This window comes from Cetorhinus maximus, chromosome 19, assembly GCF_964194155.1.
Source record: "Cetorhinus maximus chromosome 19, sCetMax3.hap1.1, whole genome shotgun sequence".
Taxonomy (NCBI): domain Eukaryota; kingdom Metazoa; phylum Chordata; class Chondrichthyes; order Lamniformes; family Cetorhinidae; genus Cetorhinus; species Cetorhinus maximus.
This window is the reverse complement of record NC_135897.1, coordinates 75,117,136-75,142,007: the sequence shown is the minus strand read 5'-3', so window position 1 is coordinate 75,142,007 and position 24,872 is coordinate 75,117,136. Positions and strand designations below refer to the sequence as shown.

General features: G+C 41.7%; 1 protein-coding gene across 2 annotated transcripts in view; it reads left to right on the top strand.

Annotated features, from left to right (window-relative positions):
- The window catches only part of LOC144694225 (uncharacterized), a 53,682-nt gene that overhangs the window by 9,713 nt on the left and 19,097 nt on the right, over positions 1-24,872 (top strand). For both annotated transcript variants that reach the window (XM_078564570.1, XM_078564569.1), the window contains exons 3-6: positions 3,324-3,472; positions 8,148-8,288; positions 14,770-14,918; positions 16,610-16,729. In XM_078564570.1, the coding sequence (XP_078420696.1) occupies positions 3,324-3,472; positions 8,148-8,288; positions 14,770-14,918; positions 16,610-16,729 (559 nt within the window). The remainder of the gene's footprint in view (positions 1-3,323; positions 3,473-8,147; positions 8,289-14,769; positions 14,919-16,609; positions 16,730-24,872) is intronic.

Sequence of the window (24,872 nt, the reverse complement as noted above, 5' to 3'; positions counted from 1 at the left end):
TTACCAGCTGAAGTTTAAGCTCTTTCCAGTGTTATGAACCTGCCAATCTGAAGTCCTCACCAAAATTGCTACATGTTAAGCTTTTTTTTAAATTTGGTCATGGGATGTAAGCGTCATTGGCCAGGCCAACATTTATTGCCCATCCCCAATTGTCTTTGAGAAGGTGGCAGTGAGCCACCTCCTTGAACCAGGGTTCTGATCCAGTGACGATGAAGGAATGGTGATTATAGTTCCAAGTTGGATGCTGAGGGAAACTTGAAGGTGGTGGTGTTCCCAAGAATCTGCTGTCCTTATCCTTCTAGGTGATGTATGTTGCTGGTTTGGAAGGTGCTGTCGAAGGATCTTTGGTGAGTTGCTGCAGTGCACCTTGTATATGGTACACACTGCTGCCACTGTGCATCGGTGGTGGAGGGAATGAATGTTTAAGGTGGTAGATGGTGTGCCAATCAAGCAGGCTGCTTTGTCCTGGATGGTGTGGAGCTTCTTGAATATTGATGGAGCTGCACTCATCCAAGCAAGTGGAGGGTATTCTATCACACTCCTGACTTGTGTCTTGTAGATGGTTGCAGGCTTTGGAGAATTAGGAGGTGAGTTATCTGCTGCAGCCTCTGTCTTGCTCTTGCAGCCACAGTATTTTTATGGCCAGTCCAATTAATTTTCTGATCAGTTCAGTGGTAACCCCCAGGATATTGATGCTGGGGGATTCAGCGATGGTAATGCTGTTGAATGTTAAGTGGAGATAGTTTGGTTCTTTCTTGCTGAAGATGGTCATTGCCTGGCACTTTTGTGGCTTAAGTGTTACTTTTGCACGATCAATTCCTGCATGTGACGAAAGTAAATAACTAATTCTTTGAAACTTTATTTTAAAAAATGAACATAGTACTTAGTCAGCCATTGCTAACTTAAAAAAACAAGTCACACACAGGATCAGAATTGTGCAAAATTACTCAAGGAAACTGGAGGTGAAAATCTGACTACATTCACTGGAATAGGAAAAAGTAACAGTAAAGTTTGGACAAAAGGAATAATTGTCAGCTTACTAAGAGGAAGCACAGAATTGGTTGTATGTGCTGGGTATTACATTTCTCTCCCCCATGGTAATGGGAGTAGACCACTCATCCTCTCTAACCTTTCTGTTGTCCAATCATTGCTGACCTGGATCTTAACTCCATATTCCTGGTTTGGTTCCATATCCTTTAATACTCTTGCCTAACAAAATCTATCAATCTCAGTTTTGAAATTTTGAATTAACTGAGCGTCAATGGTATTTTGGGGGAGAGGGTTCCAGATGTTCACTGCCCCTGGCAAACTTTTCTGTAATATTGTTCTCAACAGAATTAGGGTGGGCATTGATGATAGACTCCAAGGAGGGCAAAAACAGATTTTGCATCGACTTGATCTTTGCTTTACTCAATGTAGTTAAAAGAGTAAAGAATTGCATTTACTATTTGTGTGCTGCATTTCATTGGCTTTGAGAAGGCCCTTGGTTGTATTGGCAGAACTTCACCATGACAGATTCTCAAAGTTTTTGGATTACCTAAGAAAGTCATTAGTATCATCGGGATTCTGTATCAGGAAGCACGGCGTGTGGTTGAAACATTCAATGAGATAACAGACTGGTTCAATACAGCAAGCAAGGCTGCATCTTATCCCCTATCCTTTTTAATCTGTTGTGATTAGTGAGACACTCCACTAGCATCAAATCAGGAATTACATGGACCAGTGGAGAATTTGGGGACTTTGCAGATCACATCTGCCTCATTAATGAAAATATAGAAGATATACAAAGAAAGACAAATGATTTTCCAGACACAGAGAGAAAGGTTTGGTTATACCTCAATGGTGCAAAAGCCCAGATTACAATGTTGTCTCTGGCTGCAAACTGTGCAGTTAATCACCCTCTACTTATGCAATGTCATGTAAGATAATGGTGACTGCATATCTTATCACCCACAACGCAAAAGCTAATGGTTTCTTCCAAATGCTTCATTCAATTTAGAATTCAGGTGGCAATATTTTGGTATTAAAATTGTTAATATTTATTACCAATAATCCATCAAAAACCATGTTTTTAAAAAAATTCCAGCACAACCAAGATCTTCTGTTCACTTACGTTGCCACTTCAATTTGATTTATCAAGCGCACTTAAGATATTTGAGATTTGAAGGTACAAAATATCTCCAAAAGCTTTTAAATCCTCTTCTGTCCTGCAGTCTGTTGAACTAACTTCAAAATTTTACTCAGGCAATCACATTTGTCTTACACGACAGTGCCTAAGTAGGTGATCGGATGCACAGTTTACTGTCTAGATGTATTTTCACCAGAGACAACAATAACTTTCATAGCCTGAGTTTTTGCACCATTGAGATATAACCAAACTTTACTCTCTGTGCCTGGAAGATCATTTGTCTTTCTTTGCATGTCTTCTAAATTTTTAAAGCAGATGGTGTCTGCAAAGTCCCCAGGTTCTCCACTGGTCCATACAATGCCTGATTTGATGCTAGGGGAATGTCCAAATCACAAAATGCTAACAAGAAGAATGTTGTTTGCTGGGTCTCTACTTCTGATTTTCTGGATTGCAAGTTTCTGTTTTCATTCTCAATCTTGCACATTCCATGGTAGCTGGTTTCGCAGTGGATTTGTTGAGTTTAGGATACAGTTGTTGGTCATGCATGCCACATGCTCCAAAAAGATTAAGGAAAGATTTAGGAGTAAGCCCCCTTCCCTTCTATATTAAAAGATAAGTAGATTCTTAATTTTATTTAAGATTAGAAGAAAAGCTCTAATTGTTTGAAGAGGTTGCTGGGTCATGAGTGGGTCGATGATTGCGTCATATTGAAGTAAATGGATTAGCAGATAACAAATATATTGCCTATCCCCTGGACTGATTCTGATCATCAAGAGGAACAGAGAGAAGCTTTCTAGTGTGGTTTCATTGTTCATTATTAACAGTGGATTTTTCTTTTTCTGCCTCTGCCAGGGGATGACATGGCTCCAAAGGGACCAGGAAGTATACTCTAGCCATCATGCGGGCACGGCTTCATGGACCAGATGGTCTTCTCGCGCCTGTCACTTCCATATGTTTGTACTAATTATTGATCTTTTTAAAATTAAAGGGAACCCTGCATCTTATATTCATACTTTTTAATTCATTAAAATAGTCCTCTCAATCGTACTAGAGTGGGAATTCTGAAACCTTCACATGTTTCCTTAAGTGAAGTGCATGAAATTACAAAAAGACTAGCTAGTATCTTAGCTTCAAATAACCTTTGAAAGTAATTGTTCACACCTTGCCTTTTTTCCTGTTCATTGTGACAATATAGGCAATAGTTCTGGAACTCCATGGACGAACATCATATCCATTTTCCAAAATAGAGCTGTTGGATTGTGGAATAGATACATGGTCAATAGAAAGGCTTGGGAAAGCTGTCAGTTTCAGTGCATTAACTTGCATTGTTCTGGATTATAATGAGTAAGTATATGGCCTGCAGTTCAGAAATTTCTTTGATTTTAAGATATAAGCCTTAGTAATTTTGTTTAAACTGTTAATATTCCCACCTGGTTAGTTGTGATAATCTGAAAAGGCTCATGACATCATGACCGGTTCTCAAATGTGACCATCACCTTCCCTGTTTTTGTGAGGTTGAGTTCAGAAACGCATGTGGAATGTTACATTAGACCCCTACGCACATGACTGGTCATCTAATCCCTAACGAACTGGCTCAGTGCTTATTTGTCCTGGCCTTTGGAGAGAAAAGCACCCCATCAGCCCAAAACAAATAGGCGAGCACACTCTCATGACTAGTTACAAGAAGATTCACCACCCCCAGCTCTGGTGAAGGGCATTTATCTCTCTAATAATTTGACTGGAACATGTAGAATAGGTGCAATGAGTTGTAGTGGTGTTTTGTCTTTGCTGGAACTGAGATAATACCAAACAAGATGGGGCTCAACTTCAAGAGTCTCGCTCATCCCAAATTTCCTCTGTCACACAGTCGCAACCCACCCATTGGTCATGAGGAGTAGTGACATAAACCAAAATGGCAAATGGTGTGCAGGCTCCCCTCGCCTGTCCTCAGGAATAGCTAACCCCATGAGTCCAAAACCAAAGAAGGTGCCCCAGCCCCCCTCAACTTGCAATACCCATGTATTTCAATGTATGTGAGTTTGCACTACCCATGTATTTCAGTGTACCTCCTTGCTTGTGGGATCAGCATATGATGAGTTGATTTGGGTTGGTGGTGGGGGTGGTGGGGGGTGGAGGGGGGTGGCAAGTGCCTCTTTTTCAGACCCCCTGTGCTCATTGACGGCCCGCCAAGATATTTCACTCCTGTGAGTTACCCCTCTCCCCACACCATGACCAGGTCTGCTGAACAGATTTACTTTATAAAGGATGAGAAGCTGAAGGATTGGAAAGGTCACTCATCCATCTCTTGAGGATCAGGGACATGTTGTTTGGTCACTGCTTATAGTAATAAAGTGATTCAAGAGCTTATGTGGATCATAAGAACATGGTAATAAAATCATCGGGAGAGATTGAGATGAGCGGTTCAAGAAGGCAGCTCACCATCACCTTCTCAAGGGCAATTAGGGATGGGAAATAAATGCTAGCATAGCCAGTGATGCCCACATCCCATGAATGAATAAAAAAAAGCTGAAGTCAATGGCGATCTTAACAGCAAGAGAGGTCCAAAAAAAATTTCTTTGAGCAGCATTCATTGTGAAACTATGTTAAATATAAGGGATAGCCAATTATATATATTGGGATCAGAGCTTCCCTAATAGCTGAGTGGTTGTTTACCTGCCACAGGTACAGGATAGTTGGTTGCTACCCTTATGACTTTTGCAGGTAGGCTGTATGATGACTCAAAAGCTCTAAATGACAGTAACTTGAAACAACATGCAGAAGGTTTATGTTGGTTTCATGCCAGTCTGATAAGCATAGATGACTGAAATTTCCATCAAATTTTCCAACTGTGCCAAGGCCAGATACATAATACTGTGCAACGTACCCTATTGGTGCGTGTCTGATTACACCATACGACATGCAGCCATTGTCATTGCTAATTGTCTGGTTCAGTACATACTGTTGTTCAACAGGCTCCAGGTTGTGTTAAGGATATGAAAGGGTGTCATTAGGCAATGTGTTCTTGGCTTGTTGTAATGCCCTATAGTTAATTTTGCACATTTCCAAGAATACCTCCATAGGTATTCTAGGTCTTCTTACCTCCTTACCAGTTCTCATGGCCAGTCCTAGGTCAAGTCGCCCAATTAGTTGCAACCAGGATGGGACACCAATTTTGTTATGATCCCAGGTGCGGAGGAATGAGTTGGCTCCCCTCTTTGTTCGGCCTCCTCGGTTGATTGGAACAAGGTTTAGTTTTAAAATCCTTTCCCGGTGGATACCTTTTCCCAGTCCCAGCGTATTTACTTTTTATAAGGAGCCAATTTAACCAGGCTTTCTTGAGTCTCAGAAAGAGTTAGCTTAAGTTGGGTGATTTTAGTAGAGCTGACTTTGGCAGATTCACAGTCTGTTGGAAACATTTGTTGGCCTGTCCTGGGGGGAAGGAATCCTGGTTCTCTCTGAAGAAGCTGTCTTGTCTCCCTATTGCTTGTGGTTTCTGTTAAAACCTTGCCTCCAGCAAAAGAGAGAGAGAGTATTGCCTTCTTGTCTTTGCAGGAGCAACTGACTGGTGTTTCTTCTTGTTTCTGTCACTCACGAACACTGGTCTGCAGCCAGCTTTTTAACCCATTTTTCTTCCACATCCCATGAATGAATAAAGGGAAGGGAAACAGTCATGACTTGCACCCAGACTCCGTTTTTCTTTCATCTCAGACCATTTTACACATCCTGAGATATAAATCAACAGGAGATGGATTTTTAGATGGCTGCTGAGATGTGGGAATCAGTCGCCATTGTCTCCGTAAACATATGAGGTTAAAAGTCCAGTCTTTTGCATTTTCCATATCATCCTTCCAAGTGTCTCTGAAGTAAGCCTTGACACCTCTTCAGGTGGGACATTCCATGTTCCCTCAGGATAGGTCTATCAGTACATAGGAATTTTCCAGAAAGTGGTCACTTTACATGATCAGCCTTTTGATCAGTCTTTACTTTATATTTCTTTTAAAAACACGGGTCTTCCTTAAAAAAAGTTCAAATGCCCATAGGTAGTTGGTAGCTGTAGTCTGCTGTCATGACAAAGTGTAGAGCATATTCTGCCCCCTGCAAATTTCTGGTGATTAATTTGATTTCACCATCATCTGAAGATTCACTGTGTGCTTCACGGCTTTCCTTTTAAGATGTTTATATCCTTTGGAATGAATTAAACAAGGTGAATCAAAGTAACTCATCTGTTACGATATGAAGGATGATATCCCTTTAACCACTTAGGACTGCTCATATACTAGTAATGTAGGACTGCTACAAAAACAGGCTAGTTTATGTGGATCAAAAACAGCAGAGTTACAGCTGCAAGGCATTCTTTATACGACCATTAACATCATACACTGCCATCAGTTGCTTAGAACTAAACAATAATAGCTTCAAGCCACTTTCACCATACAGAAAGATTTTAAAACAATATGCAGTTTATTATTAAATTATTTCAAGATGGGATTATCCCTCAAATTGATTATCTGCTCCCAGGAGCCCTGCAGTACTCATCAGAGAATGCAACATGATTCATCGCGGTCTGCTGATTCTACACTCGTCATCATGAAGGCCCAGGCCTTTCCCCAGTTATATGGAGAGCAACTGTGGAGGAGCAGGAGGAAGGGAGTAGGTAAGCAACATATACCCTTTCTGAGTGGGCTGACTGTGATCCACCCATCCACCTGCAGTTCCGGTGAACACAGTCACAGTTCCCCTTTCTACAGCAGACCCATATGCACCATACACCATATGACCATTCGCTTGTCAGAGGAAACAGCTGGATGTTCCAACTAATGAGTTTGATTTAATGACAAGATTTAATTTGACTTCAATAAATCCAGAAATCAAAGTTAAGGGAGGGATTTTCCGCCCCCTCCTGCCACCGGGATCGTCCGGTTCTGCTGCAAGTCAATGGACTTTCGGCTGGGCCGCCAAATCTCCCACGGCGAGTCCCACCACGACAGGGCTGGAAAATCCCGGCCTAAGTCGATAGTTGGCGTGCCTCTTCTTTGGCAACAAGTTTTATTTTAAGGATCAATATACTCCAGATTAATAACTACATTCTAATGTATACATTATAAGATAGGTCAGATAAAGATGATCCCTTAGCTCATTCAACCTTAATATTCTATGAGACCTGCTATCTTCCCATTAGGGGCACCTAAGCATTTCTTAAATGATTTGCTTGTTATGGCCTCAACCTATGTAACATTGCTCTGAGGTATCAGTTAAAAGACAGTACTTTTAATTGTCAATTGATTCTTAAGCAGTACATATTGGGCTAGAATAGTAAGGGCCACTGATACAGGATAATCATGAACAAATCAAACAGGAGAAACTGATTTACCGAAAACATGGTTAGAACGTGGAACTTGCTATCAGCAGTTCAGGTGAGTAGCATAGGTGCATTCAAGAGGCAGCTAGATAAGCATGTGAGGGAGAAAGGAATAGAAAGGTATGTTGATGGAGTTAGCTGAAGCAGGGGGTGGGAGGAAACTCTTGGACCATAAATACCAGAATGGACCTCTTAAACCAAATGGCTTATTTCTGTAATAATAATTCCTAAATACTTGGTAATTTAATCAAACTAATTTCTGAAATTTATTGTCCTGCTACATTTCTGAAAGTAATGATTAAATAACTCCTGGGAGCTGATAATCAATATGAGGGATAATCCCATCTTGAAAGTATTTAATAATAAACTGCATATTGTTTTCAAATCTCTCTGTATGGTGAAAGTGGTTTGAAGCTATTATTGTTTAGTTCTAAGCAACTGATGGCAGTGTATGAACTTAATGGTCATATAAAGAATGCCTTGCAGCTGTAACTCTGCTGTTTTTGATCCACATAAACTAGCCTGTTTTTGTAGAAGTCCTACATTACTAGTATATGAGCAGTCCTAAGTGGTTAAAGGGATATTATCCTTCATATCTTAACAGAATGGTGCAAATATGTTTCCTGTCTAATAAATTAATAACAAGTTTATTACTTTCAGGCTTCTTGATGAAGGGCTCAGAGGCCTATGCCATGGACTAAAAGAGAATGGTCAGCTATTAACGCTGAGCATGTGTTACTGTAATCTGGGACCTCCGAGTGGATCGTTGCTGGGCAATCTTGTTGCCAAAACTGCCATTAGGTAATCTAAACTGTTCTGGGCAATGTGTGCCTTATATATGTCCTATCTTAGCTTTGGCAACAAAAGTAATTTATAAATCACAGTAATGGAATTGTAACTAAACGGCTTATTCCTGATCAGTGAGAAGAAAAGTATGGTATGGGTCTGCTGTAGAAAGGGGAACTGTGACTGTGTTCACTGGAACTGCAGGTGGATGGGTAGATCACAGTCAGCCCGCTCAGAAAGTGTATATGTTGCTTACCTACTCCCTTCCTCCTGCTCCTCCACAGTTGCTCTCCATATAACTATGGAAAGGCCTGGGCCTTCATGATGACGAGTGTAGAATCAGCAGACCGCGATGAATCATATTGCATGCTCTGATGAGTACTGCAGGGCTCCTCCAGAGTGTTCCAGACAGCAAAAGCATTGCTTGTGCACCCCAATAATCTGTTTAATGATGTCTCGTGTGGTAGCAGGTATATTAGCATGTTGCACACATGTGGTTGGGTTACACAACAGAGTCATGAGCCAGGTGTAAAGCGAATGGACCTTGTCCCCTAACAGTCACCCGCTGGTTTGATGTGGTGGCTGAAATACTGATGGAACAGGGGACTGACACATATGACCACCGCAATGCCCTCATGGCCTCAATGCAAAAATAAAAGCCACTAGAAAACAACCTTTCCTAACCAGCTTGTCAAACAAATCATCCAATTTCCATACAAAAGTCAACCTATAACCTTTGTGCATCCCCTCACTGCCTAACAAACAGTACCTTTATCTGGCCTAGTGCTCCTACACAGTGCTACCCCAATGGCTGCAGCATGGCTGGTGGAAGGCTGTTGACTTTCAGTAGTGGAGACTGCAGATGTGAGGATGTCCACGATTAGCTCTGGCTGTAAAAGGCCCAACTTTGGATTGCACCATCTCAGCCTGGCTTGGCTGTCTGACCGATAGGCAATAGCGGGGATACTGGTGGAGTGGCAATGGTGGGGGGGACGAGTGCTATTACTCTCAGAGAAAACAGCAGGTTTGTGCTCCATGGTGTCACTGCAACTCCCTCAGGGTGTGCCTCAGCAATCCTAGTAATCTGTTACAGGACATATGGCTGAACTGCTGTGATATCCTGCAAGCCCCTTTGAACACTCATATCTGCAGCCATGAGAGCAGCAGTCTGAACCTGCAAGGCAGAAAGTTGAATGTTCATGGCAACACTTAAGCTGAGCTTGCATGACTCCAGCCTGGGCTTCCCCTGCAGCACTCAGACATTGGGTGGCTTCTGCTTGTGCTGCAATGGAAGCTGAGACATCGGCCATCAAATGCTGCATCACAGTGGGATCTGCAGGTGTGTTAATGAAGTTGGTCACCGCCTCCACACTGGAAACAATGGGCTCCAAGGTTTGTGCAAAGGACTGTGCCAAATTGGAGGCAGTCTCCTCCATGCTCCTTGACAGTGGCAGCAGGCTTTCTGGCAGGCCTGCCAATTCACCAAGCATTTCATTGTGCCTTCATCAACCTTCTTCCATACACCACCCTATTGAATTCCTCTTCTGAGTCCTCTGCATTAGAACTCATGTACCACCTCACCCTCCATGGAGTTGGCACCTGTGCTACTCTTTCTGCCCTGGTTGCAGCCCAAACATGCCAGTGACTCACCAGATCCTACCTCTGTCCTCACGTATGTGCAGTGCCAGTGTCTGAGCTGGTGGCTTCAAGTGTCAGGCAAAGTGATGGTGTTTCATTATCATCAGTTTCTTCTACTTGAGCTTACCCTCCCACACCACTGCAGTTCTTGGGTATCAGAAAGGAGAAAGGGACAAGAGTAGGGTGGTGGTGGGGAAAGGTTGTGTGAGGGGTAAGCTGTAGGAGTCTTTTACACCACCTACAGCTTGTAAATCAGAAGAGATTTCTGATAAGAAGTGGGATGTGAGAGGCTGGAATAGGTAGGAACTGTCATCTTCAATGTGCCACTTGCCACAGCCTCACGGATGGCCATTCCTACGATGGCCAGCAATGTCAACAGCTGAAAAATCAATTTCCCCACTTACCTCAAAATTGAAATTTCAGATCCAACCTATTTACTTGTAACTCAAACCCACCATAACCTCTCATTACAAATGCACAAACCTAACTTGCTGAGTTTGTTTTAAATCTAAAATCTATTTTTGGACTGTTGCCTTAAAGAGAGTGAAACTGGGGATCACGTAAATTTGGAATTTTAGGAGTCATTACAGTAGTAAGTAATCATAGTCTTATGTATGTGCTTGAGATCTTTTATATTGTGTTAATATTTTAATTTAATTTTTAAAATCTCTAAAGGTCTTGGTGGGCTCATTACTTCTGAATTAAGTGCACACATCTCGTAATAAATATAAATTGCAAAACCATTGTGATAGCGCAACCAATTTTCCCTCGTGGATTTGGTCCACCTGGCATACATCATCTGCCATGTCATAACAGTGTGCAAGCTGAAAGATGTAACAGTGTGGCTTGCCACAATGCTAAGTGTGTGAGGGTGAGCTCAAGCTATAAATGCAAGGTATGAATCATGGTTCACAGAGAATTTTCGCAAGTGAGTGATTTGGGTCTGGTGAATGGAGCAGTGTGTGAGGGTGGTGGTTCATTTGTAAGGATATGGCATTTGAAGATGCATTTACTGACCTTAACTATTTGTGTGAGATCATTAAACTTCTTGCGACACTGCAACCATGTCCTCTTGTCTAGACTGCTGGCATTCACCACCATAGCTATTTGCTCCCACTGCCTTCGTAATACCTATCTATCGGGCCTCCTGGCCCTCTGCGGATATAGAAGCTTTGATCTCCCATCCACTTCCTGCACCAAGGCCCCCAGTGCTGTGTTAAAGAACCTTGGAGCACACTGTCATCCCTATCAAACCATTTTCACTCTTCTTCCTGATCAGAATGGCTTTCCCAGTGACATGCAGCAATTGGTGCAGCCAGAATTTCCCTTACCTTTAAATAGTGCAATCTAGCTTAGTGCTAACCACACTCAAACATGGGGCCTCCTGTTGAGGTGTGCAGTTATACTCAGCAGTACATTTACTGTTTATTGCAGGCAGCTATTTGTGATCTGCCTGGAGCAGAACGAACGACTGCAGGTTAACCCCACACTGCGATCCCAGTGCCCAGTTTCAGGCTTTATTTAATTTTCCTTCAGGATATTTTGTTCTATCTTGAGTGTCTACCCAGGATGGCAAATGGCTACCAATGCTTATAGCGTGTTCTTTGTCTAATCTTATCCGCATTTATTTGCAATCCCAGTTCTTGGGAGAGGCTTAAGAAAAAAATGAGATGGCTATATTCAATAAAAGAATCTCTAACAAAAACGTTGCAGTCCCCTCAGAGGAAGATCAGACAAACTTCAAGTGACCCTAGAGCCAAAAGTTATTTTTCAGAATAATTAGTCCTCCAGGTACCATGATCGCCACACTTTGAGGAATCTGCAAGGTCTTCACTTTCACTTCTAGAATCCTGTTCCATTGGTTGTTGCCTCTCTAAGAATAGTAAAACCTCACTTCCTGCCCTTAATTCTACTTGACGCCATTAATTGAAATGCTCTATCTACTTGCTTGCTGTCACTGTATTTAATCATTTTAAATACAGGGTCAGATCTCTTCTATAGCCAGCTCCGAAGAAGAGTCATATTGGACTCGAAACGTTAGCTCTGTTTCTCTCTCCACAGATGCTGCCAGATCTGCTGAGTTTTTCCAGCATTTTCTGTTTTTTGTGTCAGATCTCCTCTATCTATCTCTCCAGTGAATATTATCTGTGATGAGATGTATATTTTTGCAATTATGTTGTCTGTGTAGAAAGCTGTGTGTGTGTGTGTGTGTGTGCGTGCGTGCATGTATGTGCATGTATGTGTGTGTGTGTGTGTGTGTGCGTGTGCATACGTGTGTGTGTGTGTGTGTGTGTGTGTGTGCATGTGTCCCCGTCCATCCGTCCAGGGGGACGGTTACGACAGGTTGTCTGTGAAGTCTACGAGATGCAAGGTTAGAGGTGTTGGGTTTGTATATTTGTAATGAGAGGTTATGGTGGGTTTGAGTTACAAGTAAATAGGTTGGATCTGAAATTTGCATTTTGGGATAAGTGGGGAAATTGATTTTTCAGCTGTTGAATTTCAAAAGGGAGTTCAGAGGTAACTAGGAACATTTGCATCTTACAGGGGTTCCATTAATAACAGGGTAAGATGTATTAAATGTCATTGACCCGAAAGTAGAGGCAAAATAGAAAACATGGAAGATTTTTATATTTGGAGAAGTTGAGTTTCAAAGAGGTTTTTGAGGACAATGGAGTCTGAGATGAAAGGGGGAAAGGCATTTAAGGAAAGGGATGTTTAACTGTTGAGAGTTGCTATGGAGGAGCCCACTGAAGGCCAGCTTCTTTGTGTGTGAGCCACTGAGAAGCTGTGAAAGTTTTGAATTGGAAGCAGTCATCCAGTGGTAAACCAAAGAGTCGTTGTTTAAGGAAACGTTTTGTTTCTGAATCTCCTTTTGGAATTCCACATCAGAGTGGAAGTGTCTGAGAAGTTGTGTGGTGTACCTTCATTAAAGTGACAGCAATTCCTTGACTTTGGTAATATTTACTGGATTTTTATGGTTAAAAATCTCTGAGGGGTTATTGCCAAAAAGGTAGTTTAATTTGTGTACTTTTAGCCAAGCATGTTGCTTGGGGTTGTTCTGTAAGACTATTTTAACTGTGTAAGTTTTATCTTGTGTGCTTAAATTTTTTTTCTTCTTAATAAATCTTTTAATCTTTAAAATTCTGAAGATGTTACTGGAGTTCTATGCTTTTGAGGTCAGTAGCTGTTCCTCCTTGTTTTCAGAATTAAAAAAGGTTTTATGATCAGCGAGACATACTTCACTCTGGGATTTGGCTTGCTCAGGAATGACAACAACTGTGGTCGTGACAAACCCCAGGAATCCAGGGGCTGAAATTAATCTTGTTCGATAACACAATATTTGCAATCTTCCACCCATTTTACATCCTGCCTGATTCTTTCACACAGCCACGCCCACCCCCCACCCCCATCTATGGAAAAGAAATCAGGAAGAGTATAAAATAGAAAGCAGATTTGCTGTGCTTCTATGTTTTGCACTATTGTGAATTTTACCATCCCCTCCCCATTTCTGTCCTTAGGTCAATGAGCTCAGACTGGAGACCATCCTTATGCCATTTTTCTAGTCACAATGCCTTTCCTGAAGTTGAGAGACCAAAATTGTAATCAATATTAAAAATGAGGCCTTGCCAAACCCTTTATTATCTTGGCCCCAGTATTGTATTGAATAACAGTAAATTCAGTTCAGGATTCGCTTTGATCATAGCACTCATGCTTGAATTTTAAAAGACCAGTCAATTATTACTTCTATGTTTTTCTCCCTCTCATTTATTTTAAATTACATCAACTTGTGCCCTATTCTTTGAACCATGCGTGTAACTGTACACTTTCATGCATTTAAAGACATTTGCCAATTCTGCCACTTTCTCAAGCTCTCTCAATCCATTTTTTTTATTCATTCATGGGATGTGGGCTTTGCAGGCTAGGCCAGCATTTATTACCCAAGCCTGGTTGCCTTCTGCAGTCCATGTGGCGTAGGAAACCTATCTCTCTCCAAGGCCCTGATTGCAACATCATTCTCCATCACCTGCAAATTTAGCTACTGTACCATCAATGCCTTGTCTAGATTGTTAATGAATGTAAATGATTGAATGAAACCCGAGGCCAAACTTGTGACAGGGCCATGTTGGGAAGGTACCGCATTTAAAAACACCCTTTATTTATGGTCCTTTAACCAGTTTGTTATCAATCTTGCCGTTTCACGCTTGACATCATGGAACCTGTTTTAGGGCTCCTTTGACCTAATAGACAAAAGCACCACCTGTGGAATATCAAACCACGGAATCAAAAGATCTGATTTGTGCTACACTCATTTTTGTTTTGATAGGAATTGGAGTGCTCCATTTGGACTCAACACTCAAATACTAGAGGAAGGCAAAGTGATTCCGCCAGATACATAAGACAAGGCTACTTTCAATGTTGTGCACTTTAAGCAGTTCATGATCTAAAATGTTATTCCCAAATCATTAATTCATTTAATACCAGCCTTTAATTCAAATCTAAGTTCTTCAAGTTATTTAAGTATTTCCATTTGTCCCCAATCTCGTTTGCAAATATCTCTAGTGGAGGATTGCAGAATTACCTGTAGTTACAGACTGCTGGGGTACAGGCATTGGTTAGAATCTGCAGCTGATTCATGTTGTGGCACAAGTGAATTTGTAAAACCCAACTTATTCCAGCTCTGAAGTATACAATTCAAGATTATATATTGCTCAGGCAGGGAGTCATTTTATTGGATTGTTAACAATATAAACTTAGCACCTGGATATTGTATAATTATTGACTTATGACATGAGGTAATTTAATTTAATAATACAGTAAATTGGTCATGCAAGATAAGTTATAATTATCCTTATTGCAGAGATCTGTTTTTGGATGGCAACAACTTACAATGTGAAGGAGCTTGTGAGCTTATCAAGTTTATTGCAGACTATGTAGAAAACATGGCTACAAAGAAATCTGGTGCATCTTTAGATTTTGAGGAGGACCCATCAAAACACTTGCTAGAAGGTGCAGTAGGATATTACATAAATGTCTTATACAGTGCATTTGTCTGCAACAAAGAGCATATATCTGCTGAATGTAAGGTATTACCTGAAAAAAGTGCTGATTAACAATGCAATCCAAAAAATGAACAAAATAACAAATATTGGTCTGTCTCTCAAATATCAATGAGATAAAGCTATAAAGAAAACTGGTGCAAAGAGGTAATTAATACCTGTACCTGCCTCTGCAGGAACTTCTATATCATATCTCTCAAGTCCAAGATAGCTATTTCCCTTTTTGCCGTGTCTGCATCGATGAAGTGTCAGAGTGGATTTTTATATTCTGTAAACTCTATGATTTAACTGAAAGAAACAGTGGCTTAGAAATCGGCTGCACAGTGCTCATTTTTGGAGTTCTAAACAGCCTCCAATAAGACGGTTAGGAAGTGTGCGCACATTTTTGTTGGAAGTGTACCACCCACCATATTGGATAATGCTTATGCTGCCTATTAGGAACTTTCAAAGAATACAGCAGAGGTCATAAATATGTCTATCATCTTTAATTCTGAATGTGCACAAACATATGCTGTCTTTTCAAATTTAGTGGGTTAAATGTAATATGAAAGAAAAACTTTTTTTGGAGTGTATTGTATTCAAAAGTTTTATAGAACAGATTTAGCAGTGTGATTCCTGAATAATATTTTAAAAATGTATTGACTTGTGATTAGGTTAAGATTTTAATATCATCCTAATGAAAATCCCTTGTCTTGGACTGCCAGTCATTGTGCAATTAGTGATCAGGGTATATTAAGAATTAAATACAGCAACATCCAAGAAACATACAATTCAGTCAGCTGGATAATACAGCTATTACTGATAAGAGAGACATGTTGTTGAAGCTTTTTATCTTGCAATCATCAGGACAAATGCAAGAATGCCAAGTTTGAAACAAGCACAATTTATACTACAGGAGAAAAGGGTGCAAATTGGTAGGCAAGTTGACAATGATTGGCCAAGGTGTTGTCATGGAGAAAGCAACAGGAAGCTAAGGCTTCCCCAGGCTCTCAGATAATTCAAAAAAAGGCATAAGGTTTGAACATATTAATTTTGTTTGCAGAGAACAGGACCCTCTGCATGAATGTATGTCATTTCCAGCAAATGTACATGAGCCACATTATAAGCTTGACTGATTATCTTAAATTGGTTAAAGGAACTTATTCTCTGCAAACAGAAGGAATATAGTCAAGCCTTGCACTTTTTAAAAAATTACCTGGGAACTTGGAGAGCCTATTGTTCCCTGTTACTTTCTCCATGGCAGTACCTCAGCCAATCAGAGTTGGCTTGCCAACCAATCATCACCCTCCTGTGGTACAAATAGTTGTGATCATTTGAAATTTGGCATTCTTGCATTTATCCTGATGAGTGCAAGATGAGAAGTTTTGGCAGCATGCCTCCATTTTCAACAATATTTAAATTCTGTACTACTGTACCAAGCGTCTGTTTATAATACAACTACTTACAAATATGTCATGTGCGCAGTTCATGATTGCATCAAAGTTCCTTAAAAACATAGCTAGGACCAGGACAAGAGTTCTTCCTGGAAGTCAGCGATTTAGAATCTAATAGAAGGATTTTTGTTTTGTTTTCAACTGTTCTCTACAATGCTTAATTGTAATCTGCTTATCCATTGTTTTGGTTTTCCTTCTGGTTTATCAGCAACTGAAAAATCTGATTTGGAATCAGTCATGTTGAGCCAGGACATTGGGCACAGTGCTGCCATTGGTGGTGAGGATGTCATGAACAGCAGCCTCACTGCATCAAAGGAAAAAAAGAAAGGTAATCATCCTAATATCTTGCAAAGAGAGGCTGTACATTTTTAAAGAACATCTGATGTCAAGAATAACACAAGATAATAGTTAATAAAGTTTACAGAGTGGAGAAGAACAGAACTCCCATCTTGTTCCAGAAGTGAGCAATACCTAATGGCATGCAAATGACATTTTCCTATAGAAATCCATTATAAAGATCACCCTTCTGAGTGAAATAACATTTGAATTTTCAAGGTTCCCTCGTGCAAATTGTGCTGTTTCTTTCAAAGTGAAGTTTTGCTACCAATTTGCACTAAAACTTATTTGCATAATTGCAAATATAAAATCTCCAATGAACCAGGGCATTCAGTCCGCCTAGTGGAAAGTAACTCTGCTTTGGGTGGAATTGTCCCAGGTTTGCACTAAGTGTGGTAGCAGGTTTCTTAGAACGACATTTTACCCGCTGGCCGCAATGGCGGCTTTGCACACCGTATTGTCCCAAACCCGCCACATTAATTATGCATTGCTGGGATTATGCACTGTTTCCATGGTGGGCGGGCTCTCATTCGCCCGCCACGCCATCATCTCGCCGCTTCATTACACCAGGCGCCATATTTAAAGTGCAGCCGCGCACACACCTCTCAGTGCTTCCAGCCCACAGCTGCTGCAAAGAAGACATGGCCCTGAAATGTAAAAAGACTGCAGTCCCAGGTTCAATGACGCGTCTCTCGAGCACCCATTGGGCTGCATCCTGTGCTCTCAGCTCAGGCGCAGGCATTCTCCTAACCCACACTGCAAGGCTGCTTGACTGTTGACAGGACTGTTAGCTTGAACCATGGGGGAGACTGGTCCAAACCGGGATGATGACATTGCAAGAGGCTGTGAGCATCTCCACCAGTGACTACTCCATGGCCACCTTTAGCAAGGAGATTGTACAATGTGCCCAGTCGTCCAACTGTTCTCCAGTCCACTAAAACGCTCATTAGTTTGCAGTCTGTGCCCGAGGGCTGAAAAGCTCTGGAGCACTTGGTGGCACTTTGAGGCCTCTGAGTTGCTTAAGTGGGCAGATAAGCTAGGGGCCTGACTCCAATTATATCAATGTGGCTGCGCCTGAACTGTCCCAGCTGCAGAGGAATGGTCACTTTATATACAAGGTTTCCCTAATGCGTGATTGCTTCCCTCGCCCACCGCCCCACCCCCACCCAGCACGTGCTTGTGCGCTACCTTCAACCTTTGCCCCCCCCTGCCAAAGTCACCTCAACCACAGGGCAGCCTTTGCCCAACGCCCCCACCCTCCCAACGCACGATTGTTAGATATGACCTTCATTCAGGAGATCAGGATGTAGAATCAGTTTGGGTGGAGATGAGGAACAGTAGGGGAAAGAAGTCACCCGTGGGAGTGGTCTACAGGTCCCCTAACAGTAACCACAATGTAGGACAAAGTATACAAGAAGAAACAAAAACAAAAATACCTGGAAAAACTCAGCAGGCCGGTCAGCATCTGCGGAGAGGAATACAGTTAACGCTTCGAGTCCCTATGACTCTTCAACAGAACTAAGGAAATAGAGAAATGAAGTGAAATATAAGCTGGTAGAGGGGGGGGTTGGGACAGGTAGAACTGGATAGAGGGCCAGTGATAGGTGGAGGCAAAGAAGAGATTGCCAAAGATGTCATAGAGAAAAGGACATTTTTGTTTTTGTTTCAGATTTCCAGCATCCGCATTATTTTGCTTATATACAAGAAGAAACATTGGGTGTTTGTGATAAAGGGACAGCAATAATCATGGGTGATTTTAATCTACATATAAACTGGAAAAATCAGATTGGCGGTAGTAGCCTGGATGAGGAATTCATTGCATGCTTTTGAGTTCGTTTTTTAGAGCAGCTTGTTCTGGGACCAACCAGAAAGCAGGTTATGTTAGACTTTGTCTTGTGTAATGCGACAGGATTAATTAATGACCTCAGAGTGAAAGCACCCCTTGGTAGTAGTGACCACAATATGATTGAATTTTATATCCAGTTTGAAATGGAGAAGAGTGGAGTCTAAGACTAATATTTTAAACTTAAATAAGGGCAAGTATGTGGGCATGAAAGCTGAGCGAGCTGAAGTGAACCGGAATACTCGGCTAGAGGATATATCAATAGAGAAGCAGTGGCAGATATTTAAGGGGATATTTCAGAATACTCAGAATAAGCATATTCGTACTATAAAGAAAAATTCTAAAGGGAGGACCACTATCCGTGGTTAACTAAAGAAGTTAAGGAAAAGATCAGACTTAAGGACAAAGCATAGACTCCGCAAAGATGAGTGGCAGGACAGAATATAAAGAACGGCAGAGAATGACTTAAAGGTTAATAGAGAGAAGGAAATGAGAGTATGAGAGGAAGCTAGCTAGAAATGTAAAAGCAGATAGCAAGGGGAGAATCTTCCGGTTGGTGAGCGGGGGCGGGGCCTGCTCGCCGACGTGTAAAATGACACGGGATGATGTCGGGTAGAACTCCTGACGTCATCCCATGTCATTTCTATTTTCAGGTCGGCGGGGGCGCAGCCGAATCAGCTGTGCGCCCACCGACCTGTCAACGGACTATTGAGGCTGTTTCAAAAGTAATTGACCTAATTAATGGACCTGCCCACCAACCTTAAGGTTGGCAGGCAGGCCGGGAGCCCAGGCGGGCTTAAGAGAAAGCATGAAACCTCATTCCATGGGTGGGATAAGGATTCATGAGGGTTTTAAAATATTTAATAAAGGTTTCAGTAAAAGTGATGGACATGTACCAACTCGAGACAGTGTCACATGAGGGGACATGTCAGGGAAATGTTGCAATTGTTTCTTTAACATTTTTAAATTTGGAGCCAATCTCCCTAAGGCAGCGCTTAGCCTCAGGGTGATCAGTGTGCTCTTTCATGCACATGCACGAAAGAGCGCACTCTTGGCTGAGAGAATCCCCACCCCCCCGCCCTCCTGGTGACCACCCACATAAAATGGCAGCGCATCCCCGATCAGAGGCGCCGATCGGAGGTGTGCCTGCCCACGCCCAATGGAGGGAAAGTTTCCCCCAAGAGTTTCCAATGATATTTAAGAAAGAAAAGAGTAAGTAAAGTGAGTTTTGGTCCTCTAGAGAGTGGCAGTGGGGAGTTAATAGTAGATAATAAGGAAATGACGAATGAAATGAACAAATATTTTACTTCTGTCTTCGCTATACAGGATACGAAAAAACATTCCCAGTAATAGCTGTAATTCAGTAGTTGGAAGTGAGAGGGCAACCTGGTGAAATTACAATCATTAGGGAAACAGCACTGAGCAAACTGATGGAGCTGTGGGCTGACAAGTCTCCAGGTCCTGATGGACTTCATCCTAGGGTCTCAAAAGAGGTGGCTAACAAGATAGTACTTATCCAAAATTCACTAGATTTTAGAAAGGTTCCATCAGACTGGAAAGTAGCAAATATAACCCCTCTATTCAAGAAGAGAGGGAGGCAGAAAACAGGAAACTATAGGTTGGTTAGCTTGACATCTGTCATGGGGAAGGTGTTATAATCGATCATCAAGGAGGTTATTGCTTGACACTCAGAGAAACTCAAGATAATCAGGAAGAGTCTGCATGGTTTTGTGAAAGGAAAATCATGTTTAACCAATTTATTGGAGTTTTTTGAAGGAGTAACATGTGCTGCGGATAAAGAGGAGCCTGTAGACATGTTATGCTTGGATTTCCGGAAGGCATTTGATAAGGTGCCACATCAAAGGTTATTGTGGAAAATAAAAGCTCATTGTGTACAGCATAATATATTAGCATGGATAAAAGATTGGCTGGTAGGGAGAAACAGAGAATATGCATAAATGGGTCTTTTTCTGATTGACTGGATGTGAAGAGTGTAGTCCTGCAGGATTCTATATTGGGGCCTCAACTTTTTACAATTTATATTAATGACCTAGATGAGGGAAGTGGTAGCTAAATTTGCAGGTGACACAAAGATAGGTAGGAATGTATGTTGTGTAGAGGACATAAAGAGGTTGCAGACAGATATAGATAGATTGAGTGAGCGGGCAAAAATCTGGTAGATGCAGAATAATGTGGGAAAATGTGAAGTTGTTCACTTTGGCAGGAAGAATAAAAAAGCAGAATATTACTTAATCGGAGAATGGCTGCAGTTGAAGCGGTCTACATGGATTTCCAAAAGGTGTTTGATACAGTGCCACACAATAAACTTGTGAATGAAGTTATAGCTCAAGGAATAAAAGTGACAGTAGCAACATGGATATGGAATTGGCTGAGTGACAGGAAATAGTAAGTAGTGGTTAATGTTTTTTGGGCTGGAGGAAGGTTTGTAGTGTTGTTCCCAAGGGTCAGTGTTGGGACCCTTGAATTTCCTGAATATGTTAGTGACCTAGGTCTTGGTGTACAGGGCATAATTTCAAAGTTTGCAGATGATACAAAACTCAGAAGCATTGTGAACTGTGAGGAGGCTAGTGTAGAACTTCAAAAGGACATAGACAAGTTGGTGGAATGGGCGGACAGGTGGCAGATGAAGTTCAATGCAGAGAAATATGAAGTGATTTGTTTTGGTAGAAAGAACATGGAGAGATGGTATAAAATAGGGGAACAACTCTAAAGTGGGTGCAGGAGTAGGGGGGACCTGGGTGTATATGTGCATGAGTCATTGAAGGTTGAGAGCATGTTAATAAAGCAGACAGAATCCTGGATTTTATTAATAGGGGCAGAAAGTTCAAGAGCAAGGAGGTTATGTTGAACTTGTATAAGTCACTAGTTCAGCCTCAGCTGGAGCATTGCATCCAGTTCTGGGCACCACACTTTAGGGAGCATGTGAAGGCTTTGGAGAGAGTACAGATAAAATTTACAGAATGGTTCCTGGGATGACGAACTTCATTTTTATTCATTCATGGGATGTGGCGTCACTGACTAGGCCAGCATTTATTGCCCATCCCTAATTGCCCCTGAGACAGTGATGGTGAGCTGCCTTCTTGAACCGCTGCACTCCATGTGGTGTAGGTACACCCACAGTGCTATTAAGGAGGGAGTTCCAGGATTTTAACCCAGCAACAGTGAAGGAACGGTGATATATTTCCAGGTCAGGATGGTGAGTGGCTTGGAGGGGAACCTCCAGGTGGTGGTGTTCCCATATGTCTGCTGCCCTTGACCTTCTAGATGGTAGTGGCCATGGGTTTGGTAGGTGCTGTCGAAGGAGGCTTGTTGACTTCCTGCAGTACATCTTGTAGTTGATTCACACTGCTGCCACTGTGAGTCGACGATGGAGGGAGTGAATGTTTGTGGATGGGGTGCCAATCAAGCAGGCTGCTTTGTCCTGGATGGTGTCAAGCTTCTTGAGTTTGTTATCTTCAGTTATGAAGATAGATTGGAGAAGTTAGGATTGTTTTCCTTAGAGAAAACATAAGAACATGAGAAATAGGAGCAGGAGTAGGTCATTCGGCCCCTCAAACCTGCCCTGTCATTCAATAAGTTCATGGCTGATCTGCCCCCGGCCTCAACTCTTTCGTGCCAGCTCCTCATAACTCTCAACTCCCCAACATTTCAAAAATTTATCTACCTCCTCTTTAAATACTTTCAGTGATCTAGCCTCACAGCTCTCTGGGGTAGAGAATTCCAGATATTCATTCCCTCTGAGAGAAGAAATTCCTTCCCATCTTAGTTTTAAGTGAGTATCTCCTTATTCTGTTGTAACTACGTCCCCTAGTTCAAGATTCCCCCACTAGTGAAAACATATTCTGGACATCTACCCTGTCAAGCCCCCTCAGAATCTTGTATGTTTCAACAAGGTCACCCCTCATTCTTCTAAACTGTAATGAATAAAGGCCTAACCTGTTTAGCCGTTCTCGATAAGTCAACCCCTTCATCTCAGGAATCAGCCTAGTCAATCTCTTTTGAACTGCCTCCAATGCCATTATATTCTTTCTTAAATACAGGGACCAAAACTGTGCACAGTACTCCAGGTGCGGCCTCACCAACAACCTGTACAGTTGTAACAAGACTTCCCTATTTTTGAACTCCAACCCCCTAGCAATACAGGCCAAAATTCCATTTGCCTTCTTAATTACTTGCTGCACCTGCATGCTAATTTTTTGTGTTTCATGCACAAGAATACCCAGATCCCTCTATGCTACATTTTTTTGGAGTCTCCCCATTTAAACAATAGTCTGCCTTTTGATTTTTCCTACCAAAGTGCATGACCTCACACTTTCCTACATTAAACCCCATCTGCCAAGTTTTTGCCCACTCATTCAATGTGTCTATATCCCCTTGCAGATTCTTTATGTCCTCATCACAACATGCCCTCCCACCTATTTTTGTATCATCAGTAACGTTGGATACATTACACTCTGCCCCCTCCTCCAAATCATCAATATAGATAGTAAATAATTGAGGCCCTAGGACTGATCCTTGTGGCACTCCACTCGTTACGTCTTTCCAACCTGAAAAAGACCCATTTATCCTGACTCCCTGTCTTCTGTTTGTTAACCAATCCTTAATCCACGCTAATACATTACCCCCAATACCGTGAGCTCCTATCTTGTGCAATTACCTTTTATGTGGCACCTTATCGAATGCCTTCTCGAAATCCAAAGACACTACATCTACCAGATTCTCTTTATCAACTCTGCTTGTTATATCCTCAAAGAACTCTAGCAAATTTGTCAAACATGATCTCCCTTTCACAAAACCACGTTGGCTCTGTTAGATTGCCTTAAGCTTTTCTAAATGTCCTGCTATTTCTTCCTTAATAATGGACTCTAGCATTTTTCCAATGACAGATGTTAGGCTGACTTGCCTATAGTTTCCTGCTTTTTGTCTGTCTCCCTTCTTGAACAGGGACGCCACATTAATGGTTTTCCAATCCGCTGGGACCCTCTCGGAATCCAGTGAGTTCTGGAATATTTTGACCAATGCCTCCACTATCTCTGCAGCCACTTCCTTTAAAACCCTTGGTTGCAGGCTATCAGGTCCTGGTGACTTGTCTGCCTTTAGTCCCACTAATTTGTCAAATACTTTGTCGCTTGTGATAGAGACTATTACAAATCTTTCCCCCATTAGCTCCTTACTTACCTGATATCTTTGGAATGTGTCCTCCACCATGAAGACCAATACAAAATTTTGGTTTAAGTTATCTGCCATTTCCCTGTTCCCCATTATCAGTTCTCCAGTTGCATCCTCCAAGGGTCCCACGCTCACTTTAGCCATTCTCTTTTTATATACCCGTAGAAGCTCTTGCTGTTTGTTTTTATATTTTTTTGCCAATTTACTTTCATAATCAATTTTCTCCCTCTTTATTAGCTGTTTAGTCATCCGCTGCTGGTTCCTAAAAAATTCCCAATCCTCTGGCCTACCACTAGTTTTTGCCGCTTTGTTTGCCTTAGCTTTTGGGATTGGATACTCTCCTTAACCGCCTTTGTTAAACATGGGTAGTCTTTCTTTTTGACTGGGATAAATTTTTGCTGAGCATTATGAAATATCTGCTTAAATGAAAGCTGAGAGGAGATTTGATAGGTATTCAAAATCATGAGGAGTCTGGGCAGAGTATAGGGAGAAACTATTCCCACTCATGAAAGGATCGAGAACGAGAGGGCACAGATTTAAAGTAATTAGTAAAAGAAGAAATAGTGATATGAGGGAAAGCTTTTTCACACATTGAGTGGTTAGGATCTGGATTGCTCTGCCTGAGAATGTGTTGGAGGCAGGTTCAATTGAAATGTTCAAAAGGGAATTAAACTGTTATCTGAAAAGGAAGAATGTGCAGGGTTACGGGGAGAAGGCGGGAGAATGGAACTAGGTGAGTTGCTCACACGGAGAGCTGGTGCACACACATTGGGCCAAATGGCCTCCTTCTGCCCCATAACAATTCTGTGATTCTGTGTACTGCTAAGAGTATCCATCTCAATCGCAATTTCTAAAAGTCATGATGTTTGGCTTGCATTAAATAGAGCTATTATGAACATAAGAAAGTGAATAGAGGAGTATGACAGGAATTGTGGGATATGATATTTCCTGGACACTTGAACCAACCAGATGGAACTTTGATCATGTTTTTGGTCCTGGACATCACTTGCAAATGGTTCCTCTTCCCATTCCTGCACCGTACCTCTAATGTTCCCCAAGGATCTGTCATTGACCCCCCTCCTCTAGCTACTGCCCCTCAGAG